This window comes from Canis aureus, chromosome 26 (genome assembly GCF_053574225.1).
Source record: "Canis aureus isolate CA01 chromosome 26, VMU_Caureus_v.1.0, whole genome shotgun sequence".
NCBI classification, from domain to species: Eukaryota; Metazoa; Chordata; class Mammalia; order Carnivora; family Canidae; genus Canis; species Canis aureus.
Window position 1 is genome coordinate 38,535,586 of NC_135636.1, and position 20,720 is coordinate 38,556,305.

The 20,720-nt window shown below is 38.6% G+C and overlaps 1 protein-coding gene across 1 annotated transcript; it reads left to right on the forward strand.

The window, feature by feature from the left end:
• Positions 1-337: 337 nt before the first annotated feature.
• On the forward strand, positions 338-2,477 carry SPINT4 (serine peptidase inhibitor, Kunitz type 4). Its single transcript, XM_077873369.1, has 3 exons — positions 338-535; positions 1,233-1,410; positions 2,287-2,477. The coding sequence occupies exons 1-3, from the start codon at positions 421-423 to the stop codon at positions 2,306-2,308; spliced, it is 315 nt and encodes a 104-aa protein (XP_077729495.1). The 5' UTR covers positions 338-420; the 3' UTR covers positions 2,309-2,477.
• Positions 2,478-20,720: the final 18,243 nt, after the last annotated feature.

The window sequence follows — 20,720 nt, forward strand, 5'->3', positions numbered from 1 at the left end:
ATAATAGTGTCTCACATGAAGGAAGTACCATAAGGGTTAGTTACTATCATTACTACTATTGGTTTTATTACATTCTTCCTGTTTCACCGGGATCAGTCACTTCCTTGTTGTGGAAGATTGAAGAGAGAAAAGAAATCAATCTTTTTTTAATTCATTAATCATTCTATCTTCCATGATTAAGCTTATGCTACAATCTCTGATCCTTTTGTTTTTATGGTTTCTAAGATGAACATGGGACTCACTATCAGGGGTCTAATTGGCCTGGGATCTTCAGCTTCATGGCTGGGCACCCAAGCATTCACTGTTCAACTCAATGCCTAGTAATGCCCTGGGGTAAGTGGGCTTAGCCCTCTCAAGTATCAAGCCCAAAATATAACATCAGTTGATACCAAGCCTCTCCTACCTTCTGCTTACTACATCATGAAGCCTCCTGAGTTGGGATTTCTTCTAGGGTTCTTCATCTTCCTCTTGCTGACTACCCCATTAATGGGTGGTGTTGCTAAACTTGCTGAAATGATATGTGGAGACCTCAAAGGTATGAACTTAAAGTAGAAAATAAATGCAAAAACCAATTATGAATGGGGGAGAGAGTGTCAAAAAAATGTGATATCCAGCTGGTCCAGAAAGGTCCCCCTTTTGTGTTAATAACCATTAACACTTAGTCCCTTGACTCCAGGCATTACTTACTCTGGGTATCTTGTAGATGTCTGATGAGAAAAAACAATGAGGCAAATGAATCCAGATGGGGCTGTCTTTTAGATGGTCCAAAGGATCAAACATATTTTGAATTAGGGGTTTCATGACAAATTTTGAAGATCCAAGACCATTTAAGAATACATATTGAGAGGAGAGTAAAGGAGGGCTGGAAATGGAGCAAACTGAGGCATTTTCAATATCTGGGCTATGGGCGCAGAGAGAACACTTGAACCCATGGTCCCTGTTAGAGAAGTTCACAATGTAGATGTGAAAGATAATGAAGTTTTCTTCCACAGGTAATGTGTATAGGCTTGGTGCTTCTGGAGCATGGGGAGGTGGCACAGTCTACGCTGTGAGTCAGACACCCCAAATTCTGGCCCTGCCACTTAGCAAATGTGTGCCCTTGGTCAAGTCACTCAATCACCTTCCACCCAATTCCAAACTAATGTGAGGAATTTTTAAGGGCCCTGGAAGGCAAAAATCTCCTGCTAAGTCCTAACTCATTCCGCCTAATGCAATGGGAACCTCTCGTGCAGATCCTTGCAAAATGGATATGAAAACTGGTAGCTGCTTTGAAATTCACTTTAGATATTTCTACAACCGAACCTCCAAGAGATGTGAAAGTTTTGTATTCTCTGGATGTGATGGCAACCTTAACAACTACAAGCTTAAAATAGAATGTGACATAGCCTGTGTCAAAGAATACAAAATAAAGTAAGAAATCCCACCCTGCCCTTGGCCCTTGGGGGAGAGGAAAAGGAGAGGTTCTTAGATCCTAGGATCCCTGGCTTGGGATGGGAAGTGGGAGAATTGTCCTCATTAAAAAACTTAATAGGTTAGATCTCAGGATCATTTGTCATTTTTCCTTAGGAAATCCAAAGTCCAGAGAAAAATTAGTAGTCACCATTTATCAGATAATTACCATGTGCCAGGCACTGCACTAAGCAATTTACATATATTGATATAATTTAAAATTAAAATCACCCTAAGGGAGATTTGTATCATTATTTTAGAGTGGCAAATGAAGAAACAAAGTCCATTAGAGGTAACTAACTGGACCAAGTTCATATTAAATGGTTTCTAATCAGATGTGATGGTCACCAGGGCTTGACTATTTTACAAGCACAAGTTCACCCAAAACCAATCCTTGTAATCTCAGACCTATGAACTCTCCATAGCAACATGCTGTTTTATACAACTAAGCTCTCAGCCCACACTTGACCATTTCCCAGTCATTGGAACTAGAAGAAGGCCCATGGAGGCTTTGGTATGGCTGATTCCCAAGAAAGTGAGATGGAAAGTGATCTTGTGAGTAACTCAAAAACAAATTTTGTTTTATTTATTTAATATGCCTTGTGAATTTTTGCAATGCCTGGCACATAGTAGTAGACAATTACTAAGTTTTAGGGAATGAAAGAATAAGATATCAATAAATGGAACAGGAGAGACATTGAAAGATATGATATCCTCTGGACTTGTTTTGGGATAAAAATGACTTAAATTAATCCAGGGAGACTTTCCAAAACCTTTAACACAGATCTGTTTTGTTGTTGTTGTTGTTTGTTTGTTTGTCTGTTTTTGCTTTAACAGAGACAATAAGCCGAGAGGTTAGAGTTGATACACCATTCTGAAACATAGTTGTAAGAAAATTCAAATCAATTTTAAGACCTTTGTAATATTTCCATAATCCTGGAAACTTCCATATGTTTGCTATTTTCCTAACTTGAGGTTTGCCTTTCCTGAGAAATAATTGTATGACCATTAAAATGAAAGCAACTTTGTGTCAGCCTTCCCTACTCTCTGAATGTCTCTTCCCTTCCTCTGCCTTATTTAGAGTTGAATGTCAACTGGTCCCATCCTTTAGTTGCCCTCTATCCCATCAACCATTTCTCATATATGTGTATGGTGTTTTAGGTGTGACAAACCCAATCTGTATAGGTTTGTATCACCTCCCTTCTCATGTTGAACTAGTTAGTAGAACCAGAGCACCAAACTAGTGCTCTTTTTTTTTTTCCTTAGAACCAAATTGTGCAGTGAACCTAACACATGAAATTTATGTCCACCAAGTCAGGAGTCCCAGTTAGTTTAACTAGCCTCCTGACCTGATCCCTAATAATAAGTAGTTATTTAGACATTGTTTAGTACCCCAGTCAATGAAATTTGACTTGGCTGTTCTCAGTCCTTCTGGAAAAACAACCCTCAATTTCAATCCAATGACTGTGTTTTAGCCGCCAAGAGAATAATCACCCAAACACTGGTTACCAAGTTTCCTGAATGCTACAAGGTTCAACATGGCCATCTTCCCAGCTGTAGGACACACAGCCTGACCATTTCATCTCTGAATTTATCCAAGCATCCCTTTTCTGCATACCTTCCCTGTCCATCTTATTGACTAAGTCCAATCCCTTACGTGTGAATGCATCCTGGACTATTGGTAGCTAGGGCCAACATCAGAGGCATTATAAATGAGATCCTGTAACTAGGCATGCAAACCTGTCTTTTCTCAATCTTAAGAATAGGAAAACTAGTCCCCTAAATTGATACCATTTTCTGCAAGATATCTGACTACTTCAAGATCAGACCATTATCCAAACAGGATTTATTCTGAACAGGTAAAGCATGTTCCAACTTTAGTGAAGACCTGGGAATTATAAACTATTCTTCAGCTAAATCAGCTGCTGGAAACATGCTATGAACCTGAAATAATAGGAACTGGGCTAACATGACTGGTTCACATAAATGGAAGTTCTGAGATTTTCCTGTTGTGAGTCATGAAGCTGGATGTCCCAGAAATAAACAATCTTTCAGGGACAAAATAACATATTCCCATAGCCCATTTGCTTCCTTTTCCAGCCAAATCCTGGAAAAGTGAGACAACTAAAAATAAGGTGAATGGGGGGGGTGCCTGGGTTGGTTGGTATCCAGCTCTTGATTTCGACCCAGGTCATGATCTCAGAGTTGTGAGATCAAGCTCCACCTTGGGCTCTGTGTGGAGTGTGGAGTCTGCTTAAGATTCTCTCTCTTCGGAAAAAGGCTAGGGGATGACAAAGACAGATTTCCAGAATTACCACATTATTAGGTTCAAATGTCCAGTTTTCATTAAAAATAAATCACAAAGCTATATGTTGGCAAATTGAACTCCAATAAAGAAATATACAAAAATAAAATTTTTTAAAAAATCACAAAGCATAAAAAGAAACACAAAAATATGGCCCATTCAAATAAAAATAAACAAATCAACAGTCCCCAAAAAAGATCCAATGGCAGATCTTCTAGACAAAGATTTTAAAACACCTATCCTTTCATAAAAAGGAAGAAAATGGGGCAGCCCCAGTGGCGCAGTGGTTTAGCACTGCCTGCAGCCCAGGGTGTGATTCTGGAGACCCGGGATCGAGTCCCACATCAGGCTCCTGCATGGTGCCTGCTTCTCCCTCTGCTTGTATGTGTGTCTCTCTCTCTCTGTCTCTATGAATAAATAAATAAAATCTTTTAAAAAAAAGGAAGAAAATGAAAAAAATAACAATAAATAAATAAATAAGACAACTATCTTTAAGATATTTGAAGTACTAACATGGAGAAAATCAAGAAAACAATGTATGAACAAAGTGGAAATATTAATAAGGAAATTTTTTTGGTCTTTAAAAAAACTGAAAAAAATTTGAAGATAAAAAGTACAATAACTGAAATGAACATTTTAGTAGAAGTGTTCAAAGGCAGATTGAAGTAGACAGAAGACAAAAAGCAATAAACATGAAGATAGAACCATGGAAATTACAAATCTAAAGAACAGGGATGCCTGGGTGGCTCAGTGAGTCCAGGGATTGAGCACCACATTGGGCTTCCTGCGGGGAGCCTGATTCTCCCTCTGCCTATATTCTGTCTCTCTCTGTGTGTCTCTCATGAATAAATAAAAACAAAATCTTTTTTTAAATGAATAAATAAATGAATCTCTAAAAAAAAACAGAAAGAAAAGGGTATCTGGGTGGTTCATTTGGTTAAGTGCCTGGCTGACTCCTGGTTTCTGCTCAGGTCATGATCTCACTGTTGTGAGATCAAGCCCCATCAGACTCTGTGCTAAGCACAGAGACTGCCTCAGATTCTCTCTCCCTCCCCCCTCTGCTTCTCTCCTGACTCATGCTCTCTCTCTCTCTCTCTGTCTAAAATAAGTAAATAAATACATAAATAAATAAAGTAAATAAATAAAATCTTTTTTAAAAATGAAGAACAGAAGGAAAAAATATTGAATAAAAGTGAACAGAGCCTAAGTGATGTTTGTACACCTTTGAATAAACTAACATATGCATTGTGGAAGCCCCAGAGAAAGAGAGAGAAAAGACCAGAGATAGAGTTTGAAGAAATAATGATTGAAAACTTCCCAAATTTGATGAAAGACATGAATATAAATATCAAAGAAGTTCAACAAATTGGAAGTAAGATGAACTCAAAGAAATGCACACTGAGACACATTATCATCAAACTTTCAAAAGCTTAAGAGAATCTTGAAAGCAATAAGAGAAAAGTGACACATCACGTACAAGGGATCTTAATTAAGATAACAGCAGATTTCTCATCAGAAACTTCACAAGTCAATAGGCAGCAGGATAATACAGGAAAAATGCTAGAAGAAAAAAAACCTGTCAACCAAAAATCCTATATCCAGCAAATTGTCCTTCAAAAGAGGAGAAGGTAGGGGAACAACCAAGATGGCAACATAGGATGCTCCTGAACTCCCCTCCTTCCATGAATACACTGAATATTCAGCTACACATGCAACAGTTACTTCTGAAAGAAATCCAGAAACTAAGGTGAGCAACTCCTACACACTGAGAAAATGAGAACATACTCATATTGAAACAGGTAGAAAAGCCTGAGATACTCTCATCATAAATCCCACCCCTAGCACAGCACCATACAATCAGGAAGGAATTCTCAATTCCCAGCCTTTTCTTGAGGAGCAAAGTATTTTTAACCCGAATTAGTGCCCCAACTTTTAAGACTCCCCCAGGGTTCAATGCACAGGAATCAAGCAAAACTGCCTTCTTCTAGCCTTTCCCCCAAATGGGTCCATCTGCATACTTTGAAAGTTGCTGCCTTAAAATCAGGCTCCTAATTTAGTACACGTCAAGAGGCTAGCTGTGATCCTTCCCAGAGACTAGGGAAACCAGTAGACACAGGAGCACTGCATCACTGCCCATGGGCAGTCCATGCCAGCAGAGTGAAGACAGGAATCTGATGGAAGACTAACCACAAGAGGGGAGATTTTTTGCTCTTCTGTGAAGGCTTTCTGAACAGCAATTGGAGCAAAATCACCTCTCCAGGGAAGAGAGCACACTGCTGGTTTTCACCCCTCCCATCAGTACAGATGGACTTCAATGCAGAGTGCACACAGTGGAGGCTTGAGCCACTGATACCAAGCCCCACCATCCCCCGCCATGCTCTACAGGTGTCTTTTTTAATAGGACAAATGTGATTGAGAACCAAAGCAGCAGCAGGCCCCTCCCCAAGAAGACTAGTACAAACCCTCTCTCCATACACACACACACACACACACACACACACACACATACTTACACACACACCAGTGTCCACTGACCACTGAGTGCTGCAAAGCTTCAGCTCTAGTGAAAATGGGACCACAACACTATCTGGAGCTGAATCAGACACCCTGTGCCTCAATTTCCTCAAAGATACATGGGGATAGTAACTGTACCCATTCCATAAAGTTGTGCTAAGGATTAAATGAGTCTATAAACAGTTAATGCTGAAAATTAGGAATCTATAGGACCCTCCATCTATATGGAAAAGAAGGCATATGCATATACACCTGAAGCTACAATAAGGCTGTCCAGTAGAAAGGATAGAGAAGTCTGGGAAGTTGGAGGAGTCTTTGAGTGCCACAGGTAGAACATGTGAGCAGTCACTCATGTTGCTCATTCAGGGGCAGCCCTGGATATTCTTTAAACCTTTCCAGGACATTCCACTGGAATTTGTTCCCTAACCACCTTATTACCTAAAGGAGCTCCTTTTACTCTCTCTGACTCGTTTTTATCAGATACCAATCAGACTCTAATCATGTAATTTAAACTTTTAGGGCAGCCCCGGTGGCTCAGCGGTTTAGTGTCGCCTTCAGTCCAGGATATGATCCTGGAGACCTGGGATCAAGTCCCACGTTGGGCTCCCTGCATGGAGCCTACTTCTTCCTCTGCCTGTGTCTCTGCCTCTGTGTGTGTGTGTGTATGTGTCATGAATAAATAAATAAAATCTTTAAAAAAAAAAAGAAAAGAAAAGAAAATGGGACCAAATGTAGGCTTTACTAAGAAGACAGAGACCTAAACAAAATGCCAAGACTGAGGAATTCATCACAAAAGAAAGAGTCAGAAGAGGTCACTGCCAGGGAGAGCATCAAAATAGATATAAGTAATATGCCTGAACTAGAATTTAAAACAACAATCATGGGCAGCCCTAGTGGCTCAGCAGTTTAGTGCCACCTTCAGCCCAGGGTGTGATCCTAGAGACCCAGGATCCAGTCCCATGTCCAGCTTCCTGCATGGAGTCTGCTTCTCCCTCTGCCTGTGTCTCTGCCTCTCTCTCTCTCTGTCTCTCATGAATAAATACATAAAATATTTAAAAAATAAAAATAACAAATAAATAAAACAACAATCATAAGGATACTAGCTGGGCTTGAGAAAAGCATAGAAGAAACCAGAGAAACCCTCACCATAGAAATAAAAGAACTAAAAACTAGTCAGGCCAAAATTTAAAAATGTTATAAACAAGATACAAGACTGACTGGATGTAATGGCCACAAAGATGGAAGAAGAAGAAGAAGAATAAATAACTGATATAGAAGATAAACCTATGGAAAATAATGCAGCTGAAAAGAAGAGGAAAGAAAGGTATTGGACTACAAGCGTAGACTGAGGGAACTCAGCAACTCCATAAAGCATAACATTCCTGATAGGAGTCCCAGAAGAAGAGACAAAAATGAGGCAGAAGGTTTATTTGAGAAAATTATGCTGAAAACGTCATTAATCTGGGGAAGGAAACAGACATCCAAATCCAGAAAGCACAGAACTCCCATCAAAATCAACAAAAGCCAATTAACACCAAGACATATTGTAGTAAAATTTTCAAAATACGGAAATAAGGAAAGAATCCTGAAGACAGCAAGGGAAAAGAAATCCCTAACCTGTAAGGGAAGACAAATCAAGTTCGAAGCAGATCTATCCACAGAAATATGGCAGGACAGAAAAGAATAGCATGACATATTCAATATTCTGAATGGAAAAAATATGCAGCCAAGAATACTTTATCTAGCAAGGCTGTTGTTCAAAATAGAAGTAGACATAAACAGCTTCCCAGACAAACAAAAACTAAAAGAGTTTGTGACCACTAACCAGCCCTGCAAGAAATATTAAAGGGGACTCTTTGAATGGGAAAAACAACACAAAAGCAACAAAGACTAGAAAGAAACAGAGAAAATCTTCAGAAACAAACAAAAAAAACCTATGCTTTTTTTTTATTTTTTGTTTCCTTTCATTTTATTTTTTTATTATACACACCATAAAATATACATATATGTATACATATTTTTTCTACTTTTGGGATCTAGTTTCTTTTAACAAGCAGATCAAAATACACCTAGGATCTAGGGTTTTTTTGTTTTGTTGTTGCTGCTGCTGCTGTTTTTTCCTTTTTCTTTCTTCCTTTCTTTTCTGAACAAAATGATGAGACAGAGAAATTCACCCCAAAAGAAAGAACAGTAGGTAGTACTCACTGCCAGAAATTTAATCAATAGAGATATAAGTTAGATGTCAATAAGATAGAAAAACCCCTGGCCAAACTTATTAAAAAGAAAAGAGAAAAGACTCAAATTAATAAAATCATGAATAAAAGACGAGAGATCACAACTAATACCAAGGAAACACAAATGATTTGAACTGAAATTTAAAACGATTGTAAAGATACTAGCTGGGCTTCAAAAAAACCATAGAAGATACTAGAGAATCCATTACTGTAGAGATGAAAGAACTAAAATCTAGTCAGGCCAAAATTAAAAATACTATTACAAGATGTAGTCCCAACTGATAACCATAAAAATGAGGGTGAATGAAGCAGAAGAGCAAATCAGTGCTACAGAAGATAAAATTATGGAAAATAAGGAAGCTGAGGAGGGAAAGAAAACTATTAGACCATGAGGGCAGACTTAGGGAACTCAGCAATTCCATAAAGTGAAATACTATCCATTTTATAAGAGACCCAGAAGATGAATAAGCAGGGAGATAAGGGGCAGAAAGTTTACTGAACAAGCTGAGAATTTCCCTAATCTGGAGAAGGAAACAGGCATTCAAGTCCAAGAAACACAGAGAACTCCCCTCAACAGAAATAAAAAAAAAAAAAACAGGTGAGCACCTCAACATATTATAGTGAAACTTGCAAATTACAAAGATGAAGAGAAAATCCTAAAACCCACTCGGGACAAGAGGTCCTTGAGCTAAAAGAGTAGACACTTTGGCTGGCAGCAGACCTGTCCATGGAGACCTGGCAGGCCAGAAAGGACTGGCATGATATAGCCAATGTGCAAATTGGTAAAAATATGCAGCCAAGAATACTTTATCCAGAAAGGCTGTATTTCAGCATAGAAGGTGAGATAGAGAGTTTCAAAAGACAAAAACTAAAGGAATTTGTGAACACTAAACCAGCCCTCACAAGAAATATTAAAGGGGATCCCTTGAGCAGAAAGAGAGACCAAAAGTAACAAAGACTAAAAAGGAACAGAGAAAATCTCCAGAAACAAGGACTTTACAGTAATACAATGGCACTACAATCACATCTTTCAATAATCACTCTGAATGTAAATGGACTAATTGCCCCAATCGAAAGACATAAGGTATCAGAATGGATGAAAAAACAAGACCAATCTATATGCTGCTTACAAGAGACTCATTTTAGACATAAAGACACCTCTAGATTGAAAATGAGGGGATGGAGCGCCATCTATCATGCTAATGGATGTCAAAAGAAAGCCAGAGTACCCATATTTATATCAGACAAGCTAGATTTTAAGCCAAACACTGTAACAAGAGATGAAAAGGGGCATTATACCATATTTAAGGAGTCTATCTAAAAGAAGATCTAACAATTGTAAATATTTATGCCCCCAACTTGGGAGCACCCAAATATATAAATCAATTAATAACAAACATAAAGAAACTCAGTGATAATGATACAATAATAGTAGGGAACTTTAACACCTCACATACAGCAATGGACGGATAAGCTAGCAGAAAATCAACAAGGAAACAATGGCTTTGAATGACACACTGGACCAGATGGATTTAACAGATATATTCACAGTATCTCCTCCTAAAACAGCAGAATACACACTTTTCCAATGCACATGGAACATTCTCTAGAACAGATCACACACTAGGTCACAAATCAGGTCTCGACGGGTACAAAAAGATTGATATCATACCATGCGTATATTCAGACCAGAATGCTATGAAACTTGAAGTCAACCATAAGAAAAAAATTGAAAAGACCACAGTGTAGAGGTTAAGCACATCCTACTAAAGAATGAATGGGGAGGGCAGCCTGGGTGGCTCAGCGGCTTAGCACCACCTTCAACCTAGGGTGTGATCCTGGAGACCTGGGATTGAGTCCCACTACAGGCTCCCTGCATGGAAGCCTGCTTCTCCCTCTGTATGTGTCTCTGCCTCTCTCTGTGTGTCTCTCATAAATAAATAAATAAAATATTTAAAAAAAATAAAGAATGAATGGGGGGCACCTGGGTGGCTAATCCATTAAGTGTCTGCCTTTGGCTCAGATCATGATCCCGTGGTCTTGGGATCAAGCCGTGCATCAAGATCCCTGCTTGGCAGAGAGCCAGCTTCTCCCACTCCCTCCACCTCCCACTCCCCATGCTTGTACTCTGTCTTTCGCTTTCTCTCTCTCTGTGTCAAATTAATAAGTAAACCTTGAAAAAAGAAAAAAAAAAAAAGAATGAATGGGTCAACCAGGAAATTAAAGAAATTTTTTTAAATATATGGGAGCAAATGAAAATAAAAACATAAGAGTTCAAAACCTTTGGAATGGGAAAGCACTGGGAGCTTTTCCCCTAAGATCAGGAACAAGACAGGGATGTCCATCCACTCTCACCACTGCTATTCAACATAGCACTGGAAGTCCTAGCCTCAGCAATCAGACAACAAAAAGAAATAAAAGGCATTCAACTGGCAAAGAAGAAGTCAAACTCTCCCTCTTCGCTGATGACATGATACTCTAGATAGAAAACCCAAAAGCCTCCACCCTAAGATTGCTAGAACTCATACAGCAATTTGGCAGTGTGGCAGGATGCAAAATCAATGCCCAGAAGTCAGTGACATTTCTTACACTAACAATGAGACTGAAGAAAGAGAAATTAAGGAGTCAATCACATTTACAATTGCACCCAAAAGCATAAGATACCTAGGAATAAACCTCACCAAAGAGGTAAAGGATCTATACCCTAAAAACTACAGAACACTTCTGAAAGAAATTGAGGAAGACACAAAGAGATGGAAAAATATTCCATGCTCATGGATTGGAAGAATTAATATTGTGAAAATGTCAATGTTACCCAGGGCAATTTACACATTTAATGCAATCCCTATCAAAATACCATGGACTTTCTTCAGAGAGTTAGAACAAATTATTTTAAGATTTGTGTGGAATCAGAAAAGACCCCAAAGAGCCAGGGGAATTTTAAAAAAGAAAACCATAGCTGGGGCCATCACAATGCCAGATTTCAGGTTGTACCACAAAGCTGTGGTCATCAAGACAGTGTGGTACTGGCGCAAAAACAGACACATAGATCAATGGAACAGAATAGAGAATCCAGAAGTGGACCCTGAACTTTATGGTCAACTAATATTCGATAAAGGAGGAAAGACTATCCACTGGAAAAAAGACAGTCTCTTCAATAAATGGTGCTGGGAAAATTGGACATTCACATGCAGAAGAATGAAACTAGACCACTCTCTTGCACCATACACAAAGATAAACTCAAAATGGATGAAAGATCTAAATGTGAGACAAGATTCCATCAAAATCCTAGAGGAGAACACAGGCAACACCCTTTTTGAACTCAGCCACAGTAACTTCTTGCAAGATACATCCACTAAGGCAAGAGAAACAAAAGCAAAAATGAACCATTGGTTCTTCCTCAAGATAAGAAGACACCTGCACCCCGATATTTCTAGCAGCAATGTCCACAGTAGCCAAACTGGAAGGAGCCTTGGTGTCCATCAAAAGATGAATGGATAAAGAAGATGTTGTTTATGTATACAATGGAATATTATTCAGCCATTACAAATGACAAATACCCACCATCTGCTTCGACGTGGACGGAACTGGAGGGTATTATGCTGAGTGAAATAAGTCAATCAGAGAAGGACAAACATTATATGGTCTCATTCATTTGGGCAATATAAATAATAGTGAAAGGGAATAGAAGGGAAGGGAGAAGTAATGAGTGGAAACATCAGAAAGGGAGACAAAGCATAAAGACTCCTAACTCTGGGAAACGAACTAGGGGTGGTGGAAGGGGAGGAGGGTGGGGGGTGGGGGTGACTGGGTGACGGGCACTGAGGGGGGCACTTGACGGGATGAGCACTGTGTGTTATTCTGTATGTCGGTAAATTGAACACCAATAAAACATAAATTTATTATTAAAAAAAAAGGAAATATCAGAAAGGGAGACAGATCATAGAAGACTCCTAACTCTGGGAAACAAACTACGGGTGGTGGAAGCGGAGGAGAGCAGCGGGTGGGGATGACTGCCTGGCGGGCACTGAGGGGGGCACCTGACGGGATGAGCACTGGGTGTTATTCTGTATGTTGGCAAATTGAACACCAATAAAAAATAAATTTATTATTAAAAAAACGAAGCTTTTGCACAGCAAAAGATACCATCAACAAAACTCAAAGACAACCTACAGAATGGGAGAAGATATTTGCAAATGACGTATCCGATAAAGGGCTAGTTTCCAAGATCTATAAAGAACTTATTAAACTCAACACCAAAGAAACAAACAATCCAATCATGAAATGGGCAAAAGACATGAACAGAAATCTCACAGAGGAAGACATAGACATGGCCAACAAGCACATGAGAAAATGCTCCACATCCCTGGCCATCAGGGAAATACAAATCAAAACCACAATGAGATACCACCTCACACCAGTGAGAATGGGCAAAATTAACAAGACAGGAAACCACAAATGTTGGAGTGGATGCGGAGAAAAGGGAACCCTCCTACACTGTTGGTGGGAATGTGAACTGGTGCAGCCACTCTGGAAAACTGTGTGGAGGTTCCTCAGAGAGTTAAAAATAGACCTGCCCTACGACCCAGCAATTGCACTGTTGGGGATTTACCCCAAAGATTCAGATGCAATGAAACGCCAGGACACCTGCACCCCAATGTTTATAGCAGCAATGTCCACAATAGCCAAACTGTGGAAGGAGCCTCGGTGTCCATCGAAAGATGCATGGATAAAGAAGATGTGGTTTATGTATACAATGGAATATTACTCAGCCATTAGAAACGACAAATACCCACCATTTGCTTCAAGGTGGATGGAACTGGAGGGTATTATGCTGAGTGAAGTAAGTCAATAGGAGAAGGACAAACATTATATGGTCTCATTCATTTGGGGAATATAAGTAATAGTGAAAGGGAATATAAGGGAAGGGAGAAGAAATGTGTGGGAAATATCAGAAAGGGAGACAGAACATAAAGACTCCTAACTCTGGGAAACGAACTAGGGGTGATGGAAGGGGAGGAGGGCAGGGGGTGGATGTGAATGGGTGACGGGCACTGAGGGGGGCACTTGACGGGATGAGGACTGGTTGTTATTCTGTATGTTGGTAAATTGAACACCAATAAAAAATAAATTTATTATTTAAAAAAATGAGTTTCAAAAGACAAAAACTAAAGGAATTTGTGAACACTAAACCAGCCCTCGCAAGAAATATTAAAGGGGACCCCTTGAGCAGAAAGAGAGACCAAAAGTAACAAAGACTAAAAAGGAACAGAGAAAATCTCCAGAAACAAGGACTTTACAGGTAATACAATGGCACTACAATCATATCTTTCAATAATCACTCTGATTGTAAATGGACTAATTGCCCCAATCAGAAGATATAAGGTATTAGAATGAATGAAAAAAACAAGACCAATCTATATGCTGCTTATGGATGTAAAAAGATTGATATTATATCATGCATATATTCAGACCAGAATGATATGAAACTTGAAGTCAACCACAAGAAAAAATTTGGAAATATCACAACACATAGGAGTTAAAGAACATCCTACTAAGGTGATTAGAGCAGAACTCAATGAAATAGAGACCAGAAGCACTGTAGAACAGATCAACCAACCCCGGAGCTGGTTCTCTGGAAGAATAAGATAGACAAACCCCTGGCCAAACTTATTAAAAAGAAAAGAGAAAAGACTCAAATTAATAAAATCATGGATAAAAGAGGAGAGATCACAACCAATACCAAGGAAATACAAATGATTTTTAAAACATATTGTGAGCAAATATATGCCAAAAATCAGGCAATCTGGAAGAAATGGATGCATTCCGGGAAATCTATAAATTACCAAAACTGAAACAGGAAGAAATAGAAAACCTGAACAGGCCAATAACCAGTGAGGAAATTGAAGCAGTCATCAAAAACCTCCCAAGAAACAAAAGTCCAGGGCCAGATGTCTTCACAGGGGAATTCTACCAAACATTTAAAGAAGAAATAATACCTATCCTACTAAAGCTGTTTCAAAGGATAGAAATAGAAAGAATACTTCCAAACTCATTCTATGTGGCTAGCACTTTGATCTCAGAACCAGGAAAAGACCCCTTCAAAAAGGAGAGTTACAGACTTATCCCTGATAAACATGGATGCAAAAATTCTCACCAAAATACTAGCCAATAGGATCCAATAGTACATTAAGAGAATTTTTCACCATGACCAAGTGGGATTTATCTCTGGGATGCAGGGATGGTTCAATGTTCATAAAACAATCAGTGTGACAGATCACATTAATAAAAGAAAAGACAAAAACCATATGATTCTCTCAATAGATGCAGAAAAAGTATTTGACAAAATACAGCATTCATTCTTGATTAAAACTCTTCAAAAATGTAGGGATAGAAGGAAGATAACTCAATATCATAAAAAGCCATCTATGAAAAGCCCACAACAAATATTATTCTCAATTGGAAAAAACTGAGAGCTTTCCCCCTAAGGTCAGGAACATGAAAGGGATGCCCACTCTCACCACTGTTGTTCAACATAGTACTAGGAGTCCTACCTCCAGCCATCAGACAACAAAAAGAAATAAAAGGCATTCAAATTGGCAAAGAAGAAGTCAAACTCTCCCTCTCTGCAGAGGACATGATATTGTATATAGAAAATCCAAAAGAGGGGCACCTTTTGGCTCAGGGTGGCTCAGTGGTTGAGCATCTGCTTTCCGCTGTTTGTAATCCCAGTGTCCTAGAGTTCCACATCAGGCTTCCTACCTGGAGCTTTGTGGCAGGTTACAAAATCAATGCCCAGAAGTCAGTAGCATTTCTATACACTAACAATGAGACTGAAGAAAGAGAAATTAAGGAGTCAGTCCCATTTACAATTGCACCCAAAAGCATAAGAAGCTTTTGCACAACAAAAGAAACAGTCAACAAAACTAAAAGACAACCTACAGAATGGGAGAAGATATTTGCAAATGACGTATCCGATAAAGGGCTAGTTTCCAAGATCTATAAAGAACTTATTAAACTCAACACCAAAGAAACAAACAATCCAATCATGAAATGGGCAAAAGACATGAACAGAAATCTCACAGAGGAAGACATAGACATGGCCAACAAGCACATGAGAAAATGCTCCATCCACATCACTTGCCATCAGGGAAATACAAATCAAAACCACAATGAGATACCACCTCACACCAGTGAGAATGGGGAAAATTAACAAAGCAGGAAACCACAAATGTTGGAAAGGATGTGGAGAAAGGGGAACCCTCTTGCTCTGTTGGTGGGAATGTGAACTGGTGCAGCCACTCTGGAAAACTGTGTGGAGGTTCCTCAAAGAGTTAAAAATAGATCTGCCTTATGACCCAGCAATTTCACTGCTGGGGATTTACCCCAAAGATACAGATGCAATGAAATGCCAGGACACCTGCACCCCGATGTTTATAGCAGCAATGGCCACGATAGCCAAACTGTGGAAGGAGCCTTGGTGTCCATCGAAAGATGAATGGATAAAGAAGATGTGGTCTATGTATACAATGGAATATCACTCAGCCATTAGAAACAACAAATACCCACCATTTGCTTCAACATGGATGGAACTGGAGGGTATTATGCTGAGTGAAATAAGTCAATCGGAGGACAAACATTATATGGTCTCATTCATTTGGGGAATATAAAAAATAGTGAAAGGGAATAAAGGGGAAAGGAGAAAAAATGAGTGGAAATATCAGAAAGGGAGACAGAACATGAAAGACTCCTAACTCTGGGAAATGAACTAGGGGTGGTGGAAGGGGAGGTGGGCAGGGAGTAGGGTGGGGGTGACTGAGTGTTGGGCACTGAGGCGGGCACTTGACAGGATGAGCACTGGGTGTTATCTATATGTTGGCAAATTGAACACCAATAAAAAATAAATTTATAATAAAAAAAGAAAAGATATAAAAAATAAAAATAAGAGAAAAAATAAAAACTCTCTGTGTCTCTCATGCATAAATTAATAAAATCTTTAAAAGGGGGTGGGCACCTGGGTGGCTCAGTGATTGAGCATCTGCCTTTGGCTCAGGTCATGATCCCAGGGTCCTGGGATTAAGTCCCACATTGGGCTCCCTGTGGGAAGCCTACCTCTCCCTCTGCCTACATCTCTGCCTCTCTTTCTGTGCCTCTCATGAATAAATAAATAAAATCTTTTTTAAAAATGAACAGTTACCTGGAACATAAATAGTTTCATATTATGGGTCCACTTATTGAGCAAATTATTCTTCAGCAATAATCATGTACCATAATGAAATTCCATTCATATTTCCCTCCTCTAAAACTTGTTCTCACTAAGTTTCTAATCTTACTTATTCCACTACTCTTGCAATGTAGGCACACCATTACAACTGTCCATAAATCCATCATTTGGATTGTCCAGTTAAAGTGGACAAGGATGGATATTTCTTCAAGTCTGCCCACTGAGAAATTTTCCATTCCTGTCTTTCAGGGCACGGGATAAGCAGTTCATTTCTAATTGTCCTAAAACACTTATCGTGGAAGGATTATGCAAAATAATTTTTTCACCATAAGTCATCTGGTCTTTGGGAATTCCTGAAGAAGCCATTAGTATGGATTTCAAATTCTGTGACAACACAACACAACAAAAAGAGTATATTTCAAGAGCGGAGGGTGTAATTTGCTTGCTCATAAAATGTTCTTATGCCTTGGGGTCATCTCATATTCACTTCACAAAGTCAATTCTTTCCTTATTTTGATGGGCTTCTAATGGGTTCACTAGGTACTCTAGGCTTTTTTCTCAAGTGTTTTCCTTTCATAGGATTTTACCAGACAAATCAGGGAGTTAATGACCCTCACACACTGAAATGGAACATTTTATCCTCTCCTTGTGGACCTGCAGTTCAGAACATTCACTCCCATGCTTCCACATGACCATAGAGAAACTTCAGGAACCCAATATTTAAATAATAATGTTATCAGATAGCCCTTCTTCTGAACACACAGGGGAAGAATTCAAGGCATTCAACACTCCGGAATATATTTATTTCTCCATCACAGCCTAGGGCCTCTCCCACTCAGCCCTGCCACTACTCAGCCTTGTCCTTTATAGAGATAAGGAGTCAATGACCTGAAGAAGTGAAGATGCTGACCCTCTTGAAAACATGAAACTACCAACTCAGATTCTATTTACTATATAACCTCTGGCCCTGACCTTTCTCCACACTGTGGAGAATGTATTCCAGCCAACACCAGACACTTAGTCTCTACTCACTGACCAGGTTTCAAGTCCTTAATACAATTTCATTATAAAAGCCTTAAAATGGGAATCATGTCTCATTTGGGTCCCTCTAACAATGCATAACCTAGCACAGTAGAGAAATTAGGTAATTGTATATCAATTACGTTATCAGTGCAGCACAAGATCATGATTAACACCATAGAACACAAATACACAAAAACAATTAGAGGTCATCAGAAATTTTTAAATATGAGCTTAATATTTTTCAAAAAGAATATCTCACCTATATCCATATTGGGGTTACTTAGATTTATTGCCACATAAAATGTATATTATTAATCATATGGAGATGTAAAGTCATAACATGTAACAGAATTGAAAGTTATACACACAAGCTGGACTTTTTTTTTTTTTTAAGTAAGCTCTATGGCTAATGTGGGGCTTATACTCATGACCCCAATAGTAACAATTACAGTCCCTACCAACTGAGCCAGTCAGGTGTCCCTAAGCTGGACTTTTTAAATACCTTCTCATTCATAATAGTCAAATACAAAATAAAGATTTACTTCCTTAGCAAAAAGAAAATATCCTAGCACCAATAAGCGAATAATATTAAGATTTGTTCAATGTGAACCAAAATCCAGATGAAAAATCCTGAATTTCCTGACTGTTACTCAAATATTCACAACTCTCAATCCTCCCATTCATGAGTTGTTCTTGCCCACACTCACAGGAAGGAAAAGATACAACATTGAGAGTCCAATACATGGAAGGACAGTTCTGCAAAGAAAAATTGGGATCCCATTACCAGAGGCATATAATGGGAGGATGTAATGCTCCCAAACAAACAGACAAAACCAAAAATACTCACTACATTCCACCTCTTGACTTTTCAACTCACATGAACTGTTTTCTATTCTGGTCATCACTGGCCTCACAAATCTTTGTGCATTGACCTCATTGCTTGCTGCCTTCTCTCTGGTAGAGTTTGGCACTCATATATATAATGGTATATAAAGAGTATATAATGAGCTGCAGCTTATTCCAAGTGGTCATTTTGGGCTATTAAAGTAACCAGTGCTGATGACCACAAACCTTACTATTGTCTCTTTCTAAAGTAAGCAAAGCACCCGCCCACATCCCAAAGGGAGACAAATCTCCATTTGCTCTTTCAACCATTTCCAGATCTAAGGGATTCAGGTCTCATTCTTACAGTACTGCGTGGATCTTCACAAAAAGCTCTGCAACATCTGGACTAAATAGTAAATTTTATTACTCAAATAGCCTAAAAAAATAAACATTCACACCCTAACTTAAGCATTGGGTTTTTTCTTTTAGTTTTGTAACACAACAAACACGGGAATAGAAGTTTTATTTGTGCCAATCAAGTAAGGTCATAGTGGGTCTTTATGCCATCCCTCCTCCGTTATATACCATATGTCTCTGCCTTCCACCAGCACCTCAGATAATCAGGATTCTTTACACCACCATGAACCAAACCTTCATTCCTTTTTTTTTTTTTAATTTATTTTTATTTATTTATGATAGACAGAGAGAGAGGCAGAGACACAGGCAGAGGAGAGGGAGAAGCAGGCTCCACGCCGGGAGCCCGACGCGGGACTCGATTCCGGGACTCCAGGATTGCGCCCTGGGCCAAAGGCAGGCACGAAACCGCTGAGCCACCCAGGGATCCCCCAAACCTTCATTCCTAAAGAATAAGAGGTAACCCTGGATGGAAACAACCTAAGTGTCCATCAATGGGTGAATATATAAAGAAATCATATATATGTGTGTATGTATATACCATATATGTGTGTATATACACCTACACACACGCAATGGAATATTATTCACCATCAAAAAAAGAGGAAATCTTGCCATCTGTGACATGGATGAATATAGAGGACATTATGCTAAGAAAATAAGCAAGACATAGAAAGACAAATACTAAATGATTTGCTTATATGTGTAATCTAAAAAAGTCAAACTCCTAGATATAGAGTAGAATGGTAGCTAAGAGGTGGGAGAAATGGAGAGTTGTTGGTCTAAAGGTAAAAGTTTTCAGTGATACAATAAGTTCTAGGGATTTAATTTACAACATGGTAATTACAGTTAACAATAGTGTATTGTGTACTTGAAAATGCTAAGAGAAAAGATCTTAAGTTTTCACACCTCAAGGGAAAAAATGGTAATGATGTGAGGTGAGGGATATGTGTAATTCTCAAGGTATATGTACATCACAATATTACATTGTACACCTTACACATATATAATTTTTACTTATCAATTATACTTCAATAAAGCTGATGGAAAAAAGAGATAGATCTCAATAGTCACTTTATGTTTCTATATTTCAAACTTTCTATTTTCTATTACATTTTACTCCTTAATAGAATAATGTAATTAGGTGCTGGTCCAGGAACGCCATTCATATCCTTCATGTGCCCTATCGTAACACATTAACCATATTTTTCCCTGATAGGGTCAATTGAATAAAATTGAGAGAACAGAAATAAATCCTTACTTTTTTGATTAATTTATTTTCAACAGTCAAGATAATTCAGTCAGAAATGCAATAGTCTTCTCAACAAGTGGTGCTGGAATGATTTACATATGCAAAAGAGCAAGTTTGGACCTCTATTTTAGACAAAAACTAACTCAAAATGGATCAAAGACCTAAATGTAAAAGCTCAAACTATAAAACTCTTAGAAGAAAACAGAGCAAATCTCTGTAGCCTTGGGTAAGGCAATGGCTTCCTAAAATGACACCAAAAACACAGTAGCAAAAGAAAAAAGAGATGCAAAGGACTTCATCAAAATTAAAAACTGTTGTGCTTCAAAGGGGACTATTAAGGAAGTTAAGATAACCCACAGAATGGGAGAAAATATTTACAAATTGTCTATTTGGTACAAGATTATCATCCAAAATATATAAAGAATTCTTACAACTCAAAAATAAGAAGACAACAATTAAAATAATTTTTAAATTGGCAAA

Bases quoted from the DNA above. Each gene is read 5' to 3' on its own strand.
- SPINT4 (XM_077873369.1), top strand. From the start codon at position 421: ATGAAGCCTCCTGAGTTGGGATTTCTTCTAGGGTTCTTCATCTTCCTC. The intron at 536-1,232 runs GTATGAACTTAA...CCTCTCGTGCAG, and splicing joins GATATGTGGAGACCTCAAAG to ATCCTTGCAAAATGGATATG. The intron at 1,411-2,286 runs GTAAGAAATCCC...TTGCTTTAACAG, and splicing joins GTCAAAGAATACAAAATAAA to AGACAATAAGCCGAGAGGTT.